The following is a 20,406-nucleotide window of genomic DNA, read 5'->3' on the forward strand; positions in this document are numbered from 1 at the left end:
AATTCATTTAGGAACTGTGTACTTTAACAAAAACTATTATGGAATAAATTTGTTTGTCGCATTTTGCTCGTTCACGCGTTGAAAAGAAGTAATCTAATTCCCAGTCCTCATTTGTCGGGTTCAGAGTAGTTGATTCGCAGAGCGCTCAAAGTAAAAAAAAAATAAAAAGTCGTTGTAATAAATATTTCTGTATATCCGGATTTTAAATATTTATATTAATTTTTAATAATGTTTAATTTGAATTTGGTTTTAATGACGGCATAGCATAAAATTCGACTCGAATTATAGTCCTTTCCACCTAAGATGATTTCTGTGACACATCGATTTTTGACACGTGTAGAGATGTCGATTACTGAAATCGTATCAATTGTTTCCGATAATCGATAATATTTATATGGAAATGAAATCGATTTGAATAAAGTACCAAAATTAGTTCTTTCGGCATTTCGCCAACAATTAACTAAGGAAACTTAGCAAACAACAGCAACAAAAGGTCAACAATAACAATTAGTAACAATAACAGAATACCACGTAAAGTGTCAAATTATATTTATCGCGCCCGAGAGTCCCAAAAAAAACCAATTTTCAAAGATAACTTTATTAAAGAAATATTACAAATAAAAATTAAACATTAAAATTACTTTAAATACCAATGGACTTGCTCGAGGTTAGAGGCTAAGTAAGGTGGAATCCATATCGGCGATCCAATTTCGATGTCGATGCAAGTCAGCAAAATGTATCCATGAATGCTACCGATGAGTATGTATGTACGCAGAGGCGACTATTAAATATACCAAAGATTATGCAATGGTATAGAGGCGATATCAACTTGTAGATTTTACTATCGGATTTTACTATAGGCTTGGTAGTATATAACACCTCCCCCCTTAGTTCAAGGACTATTTTTGAACGACAGGAAAAAATGTCATTGGCAGCTTTCCACAGTCTTGGCTTGGTCCAGGTTCAGCATAAGTTTGTTCTTGGCGAGGCTTCTTGCTTGATTGGCTTCTTTCTTCATTCTTCTTTCTTCTGTTCAGGATTAATCTTCTGCCCAAAATTATGAGAGAAAGTGCAATAGCACTGAATAATATAGTATAGAAGGGAATAGTTGTGTTATAGAACATTGGAGTTTGTTCTAATTGAATAGGTTCTTGATGGTGAATCTTGTCTTGAATTTCATGAAGTTTCTTAAGGCTGATTGAATTACTTTTAATAGAGAAGGATAAGGTAGGCTCTTTTACATGAGCTGAAACTTTAGTAATTTTTATGGGCTGTCCTTTGATGTGATCGTTGGTGTTGACGATGGTGAAGTCTTCTGTGTGCAGCTTGCAGGTAGGTGGTATTGTAGCGAGGTAGCTTCCATTGAGATTAATGATTTCTTCTCTTTCGCAGGATAACCGGGCTTCAGTTGGAGACGGGAACACGACGACGTAGTGGCGGTCATCAAGTTTTTCCATTGCAGGTTTCATCAGGTTTACGGTAGTCATTTCGCAGGACCTGTCTTCATGGAGATTTCCTTCAACGATGTTGCTGATACAGTCCGGCTGGGGTTTCAGCATGTGGTGGAGCTCGTCTTCACATAAGTACCTCATGCCTGACTTCGGGCATTCTGCCTCTATGTACACGTGCATATTACCAGTGATTGCAAGGAAAGGAGAAGGAGGGATTATAGCTTGCCTATTTTTATTAGGAACAATAGCTAATTTATAAAAGTTATATTCGAGTGGTGAAACTATAGGAAATTTAAAAGCAAAAACTAACTGATCTCCATTAAAATAAGATGCTGGCTTAATTATATTGTAATAGTCTCTAATTTCTAAATCTAATATTTCTTCTTTATTATAAAATGTCTTAAGCTTACTTAACATATTTTTCATTACACCTATACCTATCATAGAATGATGAGTGCGCGAAGCACTGCAAAATGCTAGCGCATTCTCTAACCTAGTTATTTCGCTTACTAAACTGTCTACATTATTACTGCTTATTGCTAATGCTTGTGCGAATTTCGCAAATTTAACTATATCCGGTGAAGGAAATGAGTCAGGGTTTAATATCATAAATAATGTTGTATTAATTTTATTTTGACTTTCTATAATTTCAGCAATAATTTTATTTTGTTCATCCATCCAATCTTTGCTAAGACTGATGTGATGATTCTGTTCAATAACTATTTTATCTTGATTTTTCTTAAGTACTGAAAGAGCTTGATCATACTTTACTGCATCCGAATAATCTAAATTTCCAGTTATACTCTTAATTACTGACCCAAGACTATCTATTAAGCCTCTCTTAAACCTTAAGGGTTCTAGAGTTTTTAATTGTTGCAAAGCAAAATCAAGTTTATCACTTAAATAATCTATTTGCGATTCATAGACAGCATAAGTAAAGTTATCTAACTTACTTCTAATTTCACTTAGCTGAGACTGCACTAAACTAATGTTAGAATCTATTTCCCTTAATTCTATAAACTGTAAAAATGTATGATAATGATGGGTTAGTTGCATGGGACCTAACTTAAAGGGTAAAATTCCAGGGCTTTCTCCAAGATCTTCAAGTTTTATCTCGAGAGCTAGTGTTGATGTTAGAAGCATCATGATCAGCACCCTGCAACAATTTGGCGGTCTTAGGGATTCGTTTTAGCCTATTTTTAGCTATAGGAGCTTTCTTTTTGGATGTATAAATATGAATAGGTAAGTTTGCTAAAACAGTGTCCTGAGTATATCGAGGTGCGAGTTTAGATCTGGAAGCTGAGGGGTTACTGACAAAAATCTGCTGGTTAGGTTCATAATCTATTTTCTATTTTGAAGTCCTTTAAGAATATTATCCATAACTCTTTGGAACGTGGAGGGACTATTTTTTAAGCCCATTGGCATTCTGAGAAATTCATATTTGCCGTTTTCTACACTGAAAGCGGTTTTATGAATATCCTCCTCCGACATTTCCACCTGATAGAAACCTGATGCTAGATCTAAGGTTGTGAAATATTGACATTTCCCTAATTTGTCAAGAATATCATTGATGTTAGGTATGGGATATTTGTCATCGATTGTTTTTTCGTTAACCTTGCGAAAATCAATGACTAATCTCCATTTCTGCTTCCCCGAGGCGTCCATTTTTTTAGGGACAATCCAGATCGGAGAGCTCCAGGCAGATTCCGATGGTCTAATTATGCCCTGACTTAGCATTTTTGAAATTTGGTCTTTTACCTCATCACGCAAAATATATGGATAACGGTAACTTTTTGTATATACGGGGACCTCATCATATGTACGGATTTTATGTTTAATTTTGTTCGTAAAAGACAAAGATTCTCCTTCAATATAAAAAACGTCTGCATATTTACTACAAAGTGCTGTTAAATTGGCTTTTTCTTCCTCATTTAAATGGTCTATTCGCAAACGTGAAATAACGTCACTGGCACGGTTTGAAGATTCTTGTGAAAATTCGGAATTAAAAATAGTTGCTTCTGTCGGATGATCTAATGAAAAAATTATGTCATTTTTAGTATGATTGGTTACCTGAACTATGGCTCTATTATTTTTAACTGTAGTTAAACATTCACTTATAATGCAATTGCAAATTATTTGTTCTGGCACTAAAACTTCACCATCCGCGGCGTTTATTGGTAATCTAAGAAGTAAAGAGGTTTCACTTGGAATAATCTTTTCATACAAATTTAAATTTCGGGAATTATATAACTTAATTGGGTTTATGGCATTTTTAGTAATTAATGTTGAATTTTTAAGATCTAATTTAGCTTCAAATTTAGTTAACAAATCCATCCCTATCAGACCTTCAAAATAATTATGGAATTTATATACGTATAATTTAATATTACAGTTATCATTGAATTCCTCGAAACAAGGTAATGTAATTGAATAATTGTTTCTACTAGTTGCATGGACGTTAGTGACTTCAAACGGATCAAAATTTAGTGGTATGTCTGGAAAATATTGTTCTACCGCCTGTGGACTAATAAAGGATTGATTTGCTCCAGTATCTATCAAAAATTTTAAATAAAATCCATTTCCGAGGGAAATGCGAATAAATGGCAATTGGCGTTGAGTTTGGAGATTTAATTCTATTTTAACTTTTTTATACTCTGAACCTTCTGAAAATTTTCATTTGTTGATGGTTCTGGTTCTGACTGGGGTTGTTCTACTAACTCCTCGACTATAGGGCTTTCACCATATTCATATTGGTTCATTACGGGATAGTCATTATAATAACCTTCATAATTGTAATAATCATCATAGTAATTATAGTAATCATCATAATTATAATAATCAGGAGTATCGTATTCTAAGCTTGCACATTCATTCACATTAACATCTCGGGGTTTAAAATAATTAGAGGGTGGTGGATTGCCCTGCTTGGACCAATTCCATCCACTAGGACCTGGTTGCATCGGTCTTTCCCTAGTCACAAAATGAGAAACTCCACTCATAGGCTTAGGGCCTTGAGATGATGGTTGCGGTCTAGTTTGTACTTGAAAACCTTGATTATTATTTGGAAGTGGTGCACTGAAAATTTGTTGGGTGCGCGTGGGCATTCGAGGTTGATTAAAAGGCATTTTAAATTGATGTTGGGGTGAAAATGGTGGCTAGACGGACCTGGCATATTAAAATTATTAGGCCTGAAGGGCTGAAAACTATGAATAGGCATTTTAAAAGGCTGATTATTGTCACTAGGTTTTTTATCTGATACGTGTGAATTCCTATTCTGAATATACATGGTATTAATTTCTTCGTGTACTAACTCTAGAGCTTTTTCTATCGTTTCTGGACGCATACATCTAATACGAGAACCTAAAGGATCTTTTAATCCACGTAAAAATGCTTGAAGGGTTAATTTTTTATAAAGTTCTCGTTTAGCATCGATAGTGGAAACAAGAGATTCATGCAGTGAAACATACGTCATAACTGTACTGAATAAGTTCTGGCAACGTTCATAAAATTCTTGCGGCGTGTTAGACCCTTGTGTTAATAAAGCTAGATCATTGTATAGTGCAGTTTCGTCTCTTTGGTCTGCAAAATTATTTATTAAAGAATTACGAATGCTAGTCCAATCGTTGGGGATACCGTTGGCATTAATTTGTCGCGCGGCAGCACCAACTACTTTGTTCAAAATTCCATTTAAAAGACCCGAATTAATTAATTGATCACCGGCCTGACCATACTTTGCAACTAACTGATCACAAATATTAATAAATCTTACTAAAACATGAGAATTCCCATCAAATTCAGGAACTAAACGGAGGGCTTTACAGATATCATCTAGGGTAGCCATTTTAGATTCTTCAAATTGTCTTAAATTATCAACTAAAATATCCCTGTTAATTTCACTAATTTCTGAATCGTCAAGTTGTCTTAATCTGTCAATTAATTCTTCCCTACTACTCATTTAATTAAAATATTAACATAAATCTAAATTTTATAATTATTATAATGGAAAAATGATTTTAATTTCCTTCAATTAAATTTTTAAAATTTTACCTATTTCTAAAATCAAAAGAAAATTTTAATTCTTATTGATTTAAAGTTCTATACGCCTATAAACTATTAATTAAAATTTTCAGGATCGAAAATTTTATAATACGTGTTGAAAAAAAAAATCTAAAACTAACATAGGAAATAAAGGAGCAATCACTGAAATAAAGTGTACTCACATAAATCTCGGCATTTCTTTGGGAGGTATCGAGGTTTGGATGCTCGGCCACGTTGTTCTTCTAATTTCCGGTTCGGCTGGAAACGCCTATCTCCTCCAGAATTTTCCCTAATTTTATATCCTGGGGGACCCGGAAATCCTACCGACTGCGCCAATTATATTTATCGCGCCCGAGAGTCCCAAAAAAAACCAATTTTCAAAGATAACTTTATTAAAGAAATATTACAAATAAAAATTAAACATTAAAATTACTTTAAATACCAATGGACTTGCTCGAGGTTAGAGGCTAAGTAAGGTGGAATCCATATCGGCGATCCAATTTCGATGTCGATGCAAGTCAGCAAAATGTATCCATGAATGCTACCGATGAGTATGTATGTACGCAGAGGCGACTATTAAATATACCAAAGATTATGCAATGGTATAGAGGCGATATCAACTTGTAGATTTTACTATCGGATTTTACTATAGGCTTGGTAGTATATAACAGTCAATATAAAAATGCAACTTGTATACAAGGCTGACGCACTCGTACAGACGATTGACGCGATTGACAAACGATCACAAGATGGGCGCCGATTATATGATTTTCCTACACTATGATTTTTCAACGATCCATTTCATGTACACGAATTGCGTAGGTATTATATTTTTGTGTTATTTTATTTTATTTTTCATTATATTAAACTAAACAATACTGTTTTTGATTTATAAGCTTAAGATTTTTCATTTTTTTATTTTTGGTAATAATGCCGCCATAAAATAAAAATATTATGCACTAAAATTATTTTGGCTTTTTAAACATAAAATACGTAATTCGGAACACAATGAAGTGTCACAGGAATCATCATAGGTGAAAATTGCTCTGAGGGTGAAAAGGACTTATAGATTCAACTCCATAGTGATATGTCATAGCAAACTGAGATTTTTTGATTATTGAATATTTATCAGCTTTATTGATATAAATGAAATATTACGCTAAACTGTGTTGCAGTGATACAGCAATCAAAGAAATCGACAGCGATCAGCTCAAATGCTAAGTCTGATCCAAGATCCAAGTTCTTACGTTTGGTTAGCCGCATTACGTACCAAAGCGGATTTGCATTGGGAACAAACTATAAATACTTCGTTTGTCAAATTGAACATCGATTTCCGTTACAAACGTCCCGCCGATTAAACGGCGCGTCGAAGCAGAGCGCAATTTTAAATGCCTGCGGTCACCGCGCCGGCTCCTAGTATTACACTAGTGCGATTTCAACCCGAATTTCGCAAAGCGTTAGTGTCGACCGACGTTACCCATTCATTTGGCCTTTCCATTAAAAGGGTGCTTTTAACTACAGCTAATTTATGCAGCACACGGTTCTAGGGGACAGATTACAGAGTAGCGTGTCCGGTGTTCACGGTTCGGACACGAATCACGCCTATCGAATGCTACGTTGTGGGGAATTTCACTAACTCGCTTTGTCGCTCTTTAAATTAGGCTGCTTTATTATTCGAACGTAGGTACTAACTATTTTGAGCGGGACGTTCTGTTGTCTTTTGTGTATCGTGGAATGTGTCTATTGTTCTTTCGTTGTCGCGTGATTATGATATGTAGACGAAATAGGATTGTTTTAGATATCAAGTAAATGCTATTTATAGGTATTTTCTAAACAAATTTTGAAAGAAATTTAAAATAAACATTAGAACAAATATATTTAAATAGCTTATAGTACACCTTATAATACATAACATATCAAGTTTTTAGACAACAAAATCACACAAACAAATTAAAAAAATACTGCTACACACTACCATAGCACCTGTAGCATCTTTGTCCATCAAAATATAGAATATGAAAATTTAAACGTCGCGTCATAACAAATACGCAGTCTTGAGTCTACGGGATACGCCACTTTTTTATGCTATAAAGTTTGTACTAGACAACTTTCGAAAAGTTTACTTGCAATTTAGGATTGGTATTAAAGCTGGATATGAATAGAGCAATAGGGACAAAATATTAATTCGATTACATTCACATGAAAAAAAAATAAGTATTTATTTACTAATCGACATCTTGTCAAAGGCCAAGCAGATAAACAAAGCACAAAGCTCTCAATACCCATCATGATGCCTTGCAACCAGCCAGGCGGTATGTGCCAAGCTCTAGGCGCTTTACAAGCGGTCACAGTGCGGACACAGCCTTAGTAGTGTTATCCCCATGAGGAAATGATTATGGACGGAACTGAAACCTGAAAACAAGCTAAACGCCTTTTAAAAACTACTAATATTTAAGGTTTTTTAATAAAAATATTGCTTATTAGTACAAGAATATCTTCTTTAGGGAAATGAAGCATCAATTTATTTCTACCCTTAAAATTAATTAAAGAATACAATATAAAGCTAAGAGTAAAAATAAATACAAATTTCACTAAAATTTCGTCACTTACCTCTCAATATTGCTGTCACTTGTAATTTGTTCCGGAGACGACAGTATTCTAATAATATTTTGAAGATCTGAATATAATTATAACTTTCTCAATTTTACGTCACTAAGTAACGGTTTTGAAGGGCAATTAACAAGAAATTGGTCGAATTCGGAAAATGTTTCACTAAAGTAGCTGTAAACATAAATTGTATAATAAGTATCTCGTCAACACAAAAAATCACGATGTCTGAATATATAATTTAATTAATATAATCTTCTTGTGTATGAACACTGCGTGCGTTTCAAAATTCACCCAGGGAGTTACCACAATTTCTACGAGCAGTATTATTTCCAGTGTGAGAAAACGACAGAGCTAGTATAGTATAGATCGTCTAGCACCATCACATTCCCATACTGGAAATAATACTGCTTTAAACCATCACCCTGAGGTCTCAGACAGATAACCTAATTATAAGGCAATAAGCTAATAACAACATTTATTCTTTAGCTCCAGCCGTCAATACCAGCCAGTATTTTGATTAAATATAAAATTAAACAGATATAAGGAAACGGTGGAATTGAAATCGGGTTCGCAGCCGTCAAAAGCGATCCAGTTCTCTTATATTGGAACAGCTCTCCCGCGACTGCTGGAGAATTCCCTGGATTCAATCTATGTAAAGTATTTACGAATGACGGGAATTTATTTGACGTGCCAATTTAAAGTTTTATCTACGTCCCGCCTCTATTGTATTAATGCTAAGCAAGTTATCGTTCCTCGGAAATAATATAACTTCGAAACTTTGTTTTTGTTGAAGAAGCCAATATTTATTAACTTAACTGGGAGCAATAAATACTTGTACTTATTATGTCTATACTGCTGTAAACGTAAATAAAATTATGTATTTATCTGAACAGATATTTCTCAGATAGAGAGATTTCACAGTTCATAGAATAGATTTATCTGTTCTGTGAAGAACTAAGTTTCAGTTACAGTACAGTAAACATACGATACGCTATTAATAATAATAAAAAATATTATTTATGTTAAACTATGTATCCAATTCTAACTCTAACACTGCATAATAACATACATATTTATTATACACTTCATTCTTTGATAAAACATTTCTAACGTTTTGTTATAATTATTATTGAAGCAATGAAGCGTAAACGAAAGTGTTTACGTAGCAAGCTAAGAATAACTTTAAGCCGCATGAGAAAACAAATAATTTGGAAAATCCAAAAGTGCACGCCTCATAATTTTTTTTTAATAAATATTTAATAATTATTATTTTTGTTTATTTAATAACAATTAAACCACATCGAATCAGACCCTGAAAAATGAAAGGGTTCTATTCCTGAGCATACTCAAGCGTAAGAGAAAAAAAAAGACTCGATTAGTAAAGTATTTCGGTCGCTATCGTGTTAACAAGAAAAAGGATCCGCACATACAGACACACGGACGTCCAAGACAGAACTTTTTTAAACTGTTTTTTAACTAGTTTAAATAACAAAAATGACATCAAAAATATCTTGAACGTTAAAAATAGTGTTTTTTCTTAATATGTGTGTGTATGTATTATCTTACAAGTGCAATGTATGATACATAAAGACATTTTAAGTTTGAAAAATCAGATGTTTTGCGCGAAGTGACAGTAGTACCCACCTCAACGCTTCGCTTATGAGGCGTGCAAAAATTATAATATTTTCATAATATTTGCAACTAATAACTCAATAGAGACATTGACTCCCAAAATTTCCTTTCAAAGAACCTTTCAAACACGTAAATCATTCGTGCTTGAAGTAATATTTAGGGATAATATCCTAATTAGTGAAATAAATGGAATCGTACCTTTTACAATCAAAACATGTTATGATATAATTCATATAGCAAAACAAATCCACGTTTCATACTCAGAAGTTGGAACATAATTGCGTTAATGTCAACAGATAATAATATTAATAATCATTAGGGACACGTACGTGCACAATTATATTAGATAAAAATTATGACTTTATTAATAAGATAAACAATTGTGACGGAGGAACAAATAAGATTGAACTAATTACCTTTACAAAAGTTTGTAAGTTTACAAAGCAAATATTCATTGTTAGATAAATTTTTGGGAAACAAACAAATTTTCATCCGCTTTTCCAATAACCATTAAACATCAAGGTATGTGAATATTTACAATCCAATAAAAAAGTAATAAAACATTGACAGCATCGCCTATAATATATTCATCTCAATTTCCTCAAACGTTAAGTATCTTTCATATTTTGTAGGCAAATGAAATAACGCGAACGCGCGCGTAATTGTGCGTACATTATCCGCGCTTCGATCTGACATTTCGCGAATAATTACACGTCGCTTCCTCTCACTCGCACAATAGGTGGTCTCCGTCTTCCTGATTGATGGCACCGGAGATTGCATGTCAGGATTACATCTGCGAAGGATGTACGGATTATATAGTTTCTGCCAGAGGGTAATATTCTTGAAAAAACTTATAGCCACCCGTCGCCGTGCGCCGGGACAAGTAATCTGGTTTGTATATTAAATGGTGATTTCCTTCCTTTGGAGGGAAAGCGAGACCGGTGGATTTTTCTGGATTGGCGAATTGTGGTGCTTAAAATAAACTTATTTGAATTTTTAAAATTTTTATTATAGCCCAAAGCTGACAACAATATGCTCTGTGTCTTTACGACTGCAACAATAATCTACTATGATTTATCCGCTTTTTTATGTGGGAAAAATTATAATTTATGCACATTAGGTTCTACTGTATCTTATTATAGTTGATTAATAACAAAATACATACAAAATACAATTAGGTACTCGATATTAAATATGAATAATTGAAATTAATGATCTTACACTGTGTATCCAAAAGAAAAGTCTGATTAATTGATTACATCTTAATAATAAGAGCAGATAATATTTGGTAATAGCATAAAAATAGCTCATCATTTTGCAAAGAAAACCACTTAAAAGGAAATAGCAAAAGGAGCGCAGTTGTGCCACAATTAAATTACTTCACAGCTTACTTTCACGTCACAGAAGATAAATAAAACTTCGCTTTCCTACGAAGGCTCTCACACCAAAGAAAATGATAACTGAAAAATATGGCAGCCTTTATAAAAATGAATTTTATAAAGCAGGATTTGCATTTACCCTGTTGCATTCGTGTAATAAAAAGGAGCACAGAAAAACGCAAGAGCAATTATTTTTCTAGTGCAGAAGGATCACGAATCACCTTGCTACACAATTTATGGCGGTCACGCGATCTTAGCTTTTTGTTTCTTTATAAAGAAAATTAAAACAATTCTTCAGAATAAATACACTGTTTCAAAATCATTAGTTATCAGAAAAAAACATTACACATTTTTTTAACCGATCTGATTGATTTATTGTTAGTATTAGTTATCAAATTTTCGTGGCAGAGCATAGTAAAGTACGTGACTGGTTTACATCATTTTTTCCCGAACAGGGGTGGATGAAGGCCACCAATATTTTTACCTTCATCTTTGTTTAACAAGGAAACGTTACGCGCTCGCTGTTTCATAAATGCACGCTCCAAAAACTGTGGGACGGACGTGTCTCTACGCTTACACTTACGTCATAGTGAATTCTTTTAAGTTTCAACTGCAAGTATCTCGACTGCAGTAACGTGATGTTGGAACCAAACGGTGTATGTGACGAGAATCTGCAATGTATTAGTGTCAGTCGTAGTCAAAAGACGCTTTTAAATTGGAACCAATCTTATTTCCTTGCATCTTTATTAAACTTTATTTAACGCAGGCTACGAAGAGAAAGGCTTATAACTGATAGACAGAGGTATAGTTATTGCACAATAATGGGAATAATATTTAAAAAAATAAATAAGTGTACAATTGAAAATAAACATACTTTTTTTTTCCAGATGTCCCAATAACATTTAATTTGGTATCTGGAAAATACCTTTGTATCTTTACAATAACACAAGAACATTAAGTTTGTTAGGCCTGTCTAATTCTATCTATAAATTTATCCCAAAACTATAGTTGTTTGAAAGTGTAATAGTCCCAAACGTCCGGCCATGTAGCCATTTTCACAAATATCCTAATTTGTTTCAAAAAGAACTTAGAAATTCACTCAATGATTTTGTTGACTTGACAATGACTTGTACATACAAATCGCATTCAATCGGAATTGACGTGCAAAGGACATCGGCCACTGCCCATACATACCAAGACCTGACTATGAAATGTCGCGACCATGATTAATATAGGGCTTAAATGGTTCGCCTAACCACCCTTAGCAATCCCACATTGCAAATATATTATTTGAAAGTGGTGGAGCTTAGAATTTTTACATAATTTGCCATTTTTGAGGTTATGGCTACGTATATAATGAATATGGTTTAGAGTTATACCTACAGCCATAACTAAATTCTAAGGGTGGACGAAGTAGCCTATGTTATTTATTTGATTGATATATAAGCCAATACAACACAAATAATAAACAAAATCATGTTTTTCAGCTACGCGTCAGTCATGTCATGTGTCATCTAACCTTTGCGACTTGTGTCTATTATGCCGGTAAAAAATACGTTCCGTTTTACATATTTTAGGTATATTATTAAATGTATTTATGGCAAAAAATATTTTTTAAATCTATAAATTATATCTTTCTTACTGTTTTTGCTATTAAATATGATAGGTGAAATAAAACAAAGAAATATATATTATTATTCTAGTATTTTTTTAAACGTAATCGCTAATTAACTCCCGCTGCACTGTGAAAACGAAACGCATGACACAGGTAAAAATGAAAGACGTTTGGATGCGTTCAAACAATGTTATGAATTTGAGTTTATTTATTAATAATACATAACATTTTCCCGGCCCGAAAAAAATAAGTTAGACCCCGTTAGTAAAAGCACGCATAAATTACTATTTTTTGATACACCGATGATTAATGTTCGCATTCAGGTCATATGTGGCCATCCTCCTTTATATTAGTCGATTTATGTTCCGAATTTTCCAATTGCGCACTAAATTTGTCAAGAAATGATTACCAGTAATGGATCTGCCATCCTTTGTCTCATTTGTATGAGAATTTTATTCATACACCTAATATTGTTTCCGTCTGAATTGAAATATTTCCAATAACTCCAAGTCCATTTTTCGATTTCGTTTCGTGTCGTAGCGATATTCATTTGAATAACTCATGTGATTTTTCGTCCTACTAAATTTCCATCTACGAAACGGCTTCAGTGAAATTATCAACGAATTTGTCACCCGCGAAATAATAATGTAACGATGCTTTCTTTATTCAAATTGCTGAGATAGAAGTGCTAATTGTCCATTATAAATTAAAATTAATATTGAGGTTAATAATGAATTAATTAATTTTGCGTAGTATACATTTATTTACTTTTGGAAATAATTAATTTTATTACAATGTATTAATTAATCATAGGTAGAACATTAGCACCTAAATAAACAAAGAATAACACCGGTGATATTTGCCCAATCTATTGAAGTATTTTGGCAAAGCTCTTCCGCCTTATTCAAGAGCTTAAAGGACACTTAGTGGAATTACAAATTTAACACCACCGTGAAATGTTATCCTTAGAAGTTACAGTGTTGAACTTCTGCTTACGTCAGTTAAACCATGTTGTGAAAACCTGTCTTAAACGCTTTTGACGAAGGAAACTATAATGATTGAATACGCAGTCCAAATTAAGGTGAATGTGGTTTACTGCTAATGGAACTTGTAAAAACATATTATAAAAAACATCTTTATAAAAATACTCAAGGAGGGATGATAATCTGTGTAGCGTTAAGTTTACATTATGCATTATACTCGAGTGACTGCATATTAAATGTTCCCAGTGTTAATCCCATAGCGTTAATTGTTCTGCACTAACAACTTAGCTTAATAGTTTAATTATTAAAGACATATTATAATATGCAAGAAAACTTGAATAATAATTGAGAATTTTAACCATTTCAATAAAACAAGTGATTCCAATTTAGGAACTTTTTATTCTGTCACGATTCGAATAAACTGCGTATAAAAACGGATTGTGAACCTTTTCATCGACTCAAGTGGCACGTCTTGTTTTAAAATAAAACCATGTAATGCTCATTAACTTTTATACTAGAGCATAAAGTACCCTCGTATGGCAAATGGAGCATAATCATCCGTGCATTTGATCGTTTCTTCATATTATGAATGCTAGCAACTATGTTAAGAGGAAAGTTTTTATACCTACGCTATGTGTGGGAAAAAGGACTGTGCTAGAGTTAAGGGTCATTAGTTTTGAGCCTTTGCATTTGCGTAGGCTGTTGTTGTGAAAGATGAGTTGCAGCAAAATATGCAATGAATATAATAAAATACAAGCACCGAGATCCTATTTAATTTATCAATAGTCGCTCCTTTTCATGTATCAATTCATATAGAAATATCTTCGCTGTAATGAAAATCTATTTCGGGGCATTATAAGGTCGTCTGCGTTTATAAATGGTTTCATTACAATATTTCAGATATCTATATAAAAATAAAATTAACTTACTCTCTTATTACTCGGTACCTTTCGAGCCAGATTGTATTCAGAATAATCCAATCAGTGTTAAATAATCTTTATTATATTATCTAATCAAATACGAAGCAAATTAACGATAAAAGGTTAACAAAGGATCTGAGGTTCGAAGGCGCTTACTAAGGGCTCTTTTCCATTTAATAAATATACAGTTATCCGGGTTCGCCCTTGCTGAGTAAATAGAGAAATTGCCGATCATTCGCTGAGAGACGGACGCATCTGGCGTTTGCTGGATTATGTTGGTGAAATTCAATAATCTTTACAGTACCATCTGAGGAGATAGCTATACTTTTTTGATAGTAAAACTTGGAGTTCAGCAGTTACCGTATGATGACTATGTTATTGAGTTAACTTTCGCTATCGTGGTCCATATTTGTTTTGAAGTTAAGTATATATAATATATAGGAATACCTTATGAACGATTCGACCTCTATTTGATTGGTGAGTTAGGAGGTTGGGGCTTTTAACAGACATTAAACAATATAATAGACATTAAGAAATATGACAAAGACTTAAGTGGAGTTAATTTACATTTATTACCGTTACTCGGCTTGCTTTAAACACATAATATTTAAATCCTTTTAATTCAAATTATAAATACTTCCCGAAAAGTAACAAAGTTTCATATACCTAATTATTATTTTCACGAAAAAGACATTAAATTACTCGTCCATTTTTCATAATAAATCACCATCACGTTAATTGTAATTGTGTACAAGGTTCGTCCGTGTCAATTCTTTCCAGTGACTCGGCATATTCCTGCAATATGACGTACCTACAATGTTCCACAAAATCTCCTTTCATGTAGGCGAGGTGAACGTTTACATCGCAAATAGCAGTTTGATCGACACAAGAATTGAACCCGAGAACAGTATAGTAATTGTCAATCAAATATCAATCCCGTAAGGTTTGAAATCTACAACTCGGTTATGGGAAATCTGGAACCAATCGAATGAAACACTGTTCATTTGTAACGTGTGAAATTGGAAATAAATCGTGGTTAGTGAAGATGCATTTGAAATTTAATACACACGTATACGTAAAAGTGTTTTGTCTTATATAAGTAAACTTACTGTACTGGGTTGGCCCGGGATAAAAGCTATAAAATATGTACATGTACCTAACTAAGCTGTATCTTCAAAAACTGAGCAATTTTTAAGTTTAAATTAACGAAAGAAAATGTACTCGTAACCGCTTCTCTTTACTATATTTACGTCTATATGATGGATAATCTTGTTATAATCATAAAAAATACACCAAACTTTGCCTTCATTTAAATATATACCTATTAAATTAATATATACCTATTAAAAAAGTGTAAAAATAACTGAATTATGTTCTGCGAATAGATTGAATTCGGGAAAGTAAACTACAAGTTATAATATCTACACGAGTGGAAAACGTGTACAGCGGTAGATGTTATCTATGAATTTAGTCTGAGAAATTAAACAAAAACCTCATTTCACCGCTCCTACTCAGAACTAAACAGTAAATATAACTATCATTATAAATTATTTTGTTTTGACAAAAATAAATCTAAAGTAATAGTCTAAAATATATAGCTCTACATTATTCATAGAAAGATTGTTATAGGCATAAGGGTGCTTTTGCACCAATAATGTGTTAGGATGTGTAGTGAGAAATGTGTTTGTAGGAACTAATATTATCGTTTCATTTACTTTGAAGTTTGAGGCGTTTAGCTTTTGAAGTGATATTATTGGTTAATTACAAACACATTATTAGCGGATTATTATTAGCGGAAAAGCACTCTTATGATACAATAACGCATATTTTGTCTGATAACGTAAACTACAAACAAAAACCTAGCGTATTAAAATAATTATAATAATACAAAACTCAAAATACATAAATTGTGTTATTTTCTTTTAATAATAGTATTACGTTAAAACTACCAAAGAGCTTATTAATATTTTCGATAACAAAACTCTTACCATCAATGTACTTATAATGCTAAAGGAAAATTGTTTCATCTCGTAACAGATTATTGCAATTAATGTTATCCGGTAGTAAGTTTGTAAGCCGGGATTAGCTCCGCTATCCAGTTTAAAATATATTGCGACATGATAACAGGACCCATTCCGCTTTCATGTTAAAACATGGCTCTAAACTTCCAAAAACTGAAAGCCACTCTGTATCGGATATAATATGCATATTGCTTAAATTGAAAGGCATCGATGTTTAGTATAAGATATTGTTTCAACAATATATTAGTATGGAATGCAAATGGCTTATCTATAAGTTGTAATGAAATATATACTTGCTGATGTGTACATTTGGTAAACGTTTCGTAAGTATCGCAATAAGAAATACATTTTGCATTGCGAATCATAATTATAAATACGACCTAGACGACGAATACCTAGAGTACGAAATAACGTTTATCTGGTAATAAAATCAATACACTTAATACCTAGTAAAATCAAATACAGACCTTATTAGTTTTTACCGCAGCCGTCCGCGTCGGTTGGACGTCAAAACGTGGAAACGAACAGGCCGGCTCGAGATTGCTAAGTACCAATTTCCTCCAACCAAATTGGCAAATCGTAGAGTAGCATTTTCAATCCTCTGTTTCATCCGATTAGTGACTGTTCCGGTGACCCCATCAGCCTATCTTATAATCACATTTATACGAGAGTTCTCTAAAACAAGCCGCCCGACGGAATACGGCCCTCGTCTGGATTAAAGTCTTATTTACTGTACCTATCTTATTAATCTATTTGAACCAAATAATAAATATCACATTGCAAATTTTGTGTATAAGTAATAAGCAGAGTGAATAATTATGGATACTGTAAAGCATTAATGATATGACTGCTCCCAATATACGATGTCCTAGGACCGCGCTTAAAAATTATAATAGTCTTCTTTTAGTAAGTAGCTCAAGGCGTAATCTTTGTATAAAATTATGGAGAGCTATGAAAATCAATGTATTTCGAAGCTAAAATATTTTTGCGTCACCTTGCATTTGGATATCCAAACCTTTCGTAACCATTCTAAGAGGGAAATATTCCTATTCATTAAAAGTTTCTAGTGCCATCTACCTGTCCCCTAAAAAACAATACCCTTACCACGCCATTACAAAATCGATCTTATCTTATTGCACTTCGATCTAAACTACCTCAATAATATCTCGCAGACGATCTACATGCGGCCATTCCGTAAAATAACTAGTTCAGCAATTGACTAACAAAGTGTGGCGACTTCTAAAGTGCTATCGTTCGAGTGCCATTTCCCCCAACTGCTATTATAAACTACTTATCTATTGCATTTCCTATCTCGTTCGAATTGGAACCCTCGTGGAAAGTTCACGTGCGAATATTCGGAACTTTCTAGTTAAGATAGGAAAACATTGAACAAGTTATTTGAAATCTTATACAGAATAAGAATAAATCTTATTGCAACAAAAAGTTTCATGTTCCCGCAGGACCGGAATAACTTTGCGGTTCGTGGTGTCAGAAATATATTGGGTAATGATAGTTTATTTAATTTATCTCTATTATTGTACTGTTTATACTATTAGCTAATTATTATAATATAGGTAAAGGAATAAATACATGGGTTGATCCAAAAGTAATGATAATCAATATTAAACAAGGTCATTACAGTTAAAATTATTATTTATTCCTCTAGATAGTCTTCTAACTAGATAATATACTTCGATATTTTTTTCTTAAACTTAAAAAAAAAAACCTTTGACTTCATCCACAAAAACCCCTCTACTGCGGCCATCACTTTGCTGTCGTCTTAAAATTCTTGCCTCGAAGGTGTTTCTTGTGCCGAGGAGAGAGATAGAAATAACTAGGAGCTAGATCTAACAAACAGGGTGGGTGTTCAAGCATTTGGAATGCCGATTTTTGAATGGCAGCCATTGCAACTGACGCTTTGTGATCTGGTGCGGTGTCTGGGTGAAACAGCATTCAAGCCCGCATTTTGCCATGTCTCTTTTCCTCACTAACCTACCGCAATCTTTTAATTTGGTCTGTGTAGTAAGAGCCCATTATAGTGGCTACCTTCTTAAAATATCCCACCATAATTCGTCGTCACTTTGGAAGCTCGCATCCAGGCCATTGATTGTTTCTTGGTTTCAGCATAAACATGGTGAACCCGGGTAACGTCCATGATCACAAATCGTGACAAAAAATTATCCTGGTCTCATAAAAAATTTGGAAATTCACCCTCTAAATGTCGAATCGTTGTTTCTTCTTTTCGTCGGGAAACATTCTGGCACCCACGGTTCACAGTTAAATTAATGTAAATACTTGGAAACGTGGCCTGTTGATATGATTTTTTTGTGATAACTTAGTGAGTACATGAGCAAACAAAAAACATTTATTTTTTATTTTTATGTGCACAGGAAATACCCAATTATCATTACTTTTGGTGATCCAAACCAAGTATGTTTAGCTTTAAACTTGCGTACCTATTTCAATATATATTTTTTATAAAAACTTTGTATACCGCTAAGAGCTAACAACGGTAAAGTGTTGAAATCCTGCGATATATAGTCACTATCTACACTTTATATAGTGATGTGGTCAGCTTTCCACACTTTGTGCAAAGACTTCTGAAATGAATTCTGACCTCGTGCAACGAAAAATGTAAGGCTGTGATCACATTAGGCGATATATTTTAGGAATGTACTACTATCAGCATTTTTTAATATTTTTTATTGTATTATTGTATGTTGTATTTTTTATTGTATATTTTATTGTAATAGTTTTTGCTATACAGGGAAAAGGGGAAAAGAATCTTTGTTCCGGTCGTTTGCATCCAATGATATTGAGTGCAATAAATATTATATTATGAATGGATTCTGTAATACAAGCAGGGCGAACAAAACGAACTATCGTTTCATTCTTCCTCTATGTAATATAACTTGGTCTAATTAATTCCGTATTTAATATACATAGTACCTATACATATATGCGTTGAGAAATGCAATTTATCAACGTTAAAAAATAACTTTAAATCGAAAAATATCAACTGAAATAAAATGAAATTCATTCTAAAGTATCAATGAAACCTCACCCGAACACTAATGTTTGCTTTCAAGGCACGTTTTATTTTATACCCGTATATCACCTTCGTAAAATTCGACAAGTTAAGCACATCACTGTGAAATCATCTGCTACTTTTCTTAATTTCCATTTAATTTACTTTGAGAAGTTTCTAACAAAGAACTCTGAGTACTTATGTTATATATAAAAATTTGCATGATTTCAGTTTTTGCTGTATTACCCGTTTATAATTTAAAAGTTGATATAAGGTTATCACGTTTTCGTAAACTTATTATTTTAAACTATTATATTCAACTATAGGTAAACACAGAAGTTAGTGTGAGAGGTAAATTAAATAAGAGGGAAGTTTGTTGTTCTCTACCTCTAAAAACGGATGATCGCCCCTGGATTAAATTTGACAGATTATACAGACAGGCACGATGAATAGTTTTTCCAGATTTCTTGGAATATTGTTAATAACATGTTAATTTTATTTTTAATTCTATATTTCCATGTAAGGCATTTACACCACATTGAAATAGAATCCTTTAAATTTAGCTTTAGTTAAAAAAAAACCTAATTACAATTTAGCATCTAATTAAATAGGTATCTAGGTACAAAGTAAAAGTTCAATTAACGCCGTCAACATTGTTAAATAGCTTCACTAACATGTTTCTCAAACTATGCACTATTCGATTACAACTTGTCTAAACTAGAAAATTTA

At 33.0% G+C, this 20,406-nt stretch overlaps 1 protein-coding gene across 1 annotated transcript; it reads right to left on the minus strand.

Moving 5' to 3' along the window:
* Positions 1 to 659: 659 nt before the first annotated feature.
* Positions 660 to 5,788, minus strand: LOC149906587 (uncharacterized). The gene is made up of 2 exons (XM_090104470.1): positions 5,672 to 5,788; positions 660 to 2,607 (listed from the first exon to the last, which is right to left on the minus strand). The coding sequence occupies exons 1-2, from the start codon at positions 5,683 to 5,685 to the stop codon at positions 900 to 902; spliced, it is 1,722 nt and encodes a 573-aa protein (XP_089960596.1). The 5' UTR covers positions 5,686 to 5,788; the 3' UTR covers positions 660 to 899.
* Between the last annotated feature and the right edge of the window lie 14,618 nt (positions 5,789 to 20,406).

This window comes from Colias eurytheme, chromosome 8 (genome assembly GCF_061535395.1).
Source record: "Colias eurytheme isolate Ceu_HAF_F1 chromosome 8, ilColEury1 Martin Lab GWU primary, whole genome shotgun sequence".
Taxonomy (NCBI): Eukaryota; Metazoa; Arthropoda; class Insecta; order Lepidoptera; family Pieridae; genus Colias; species Colias eurytheme.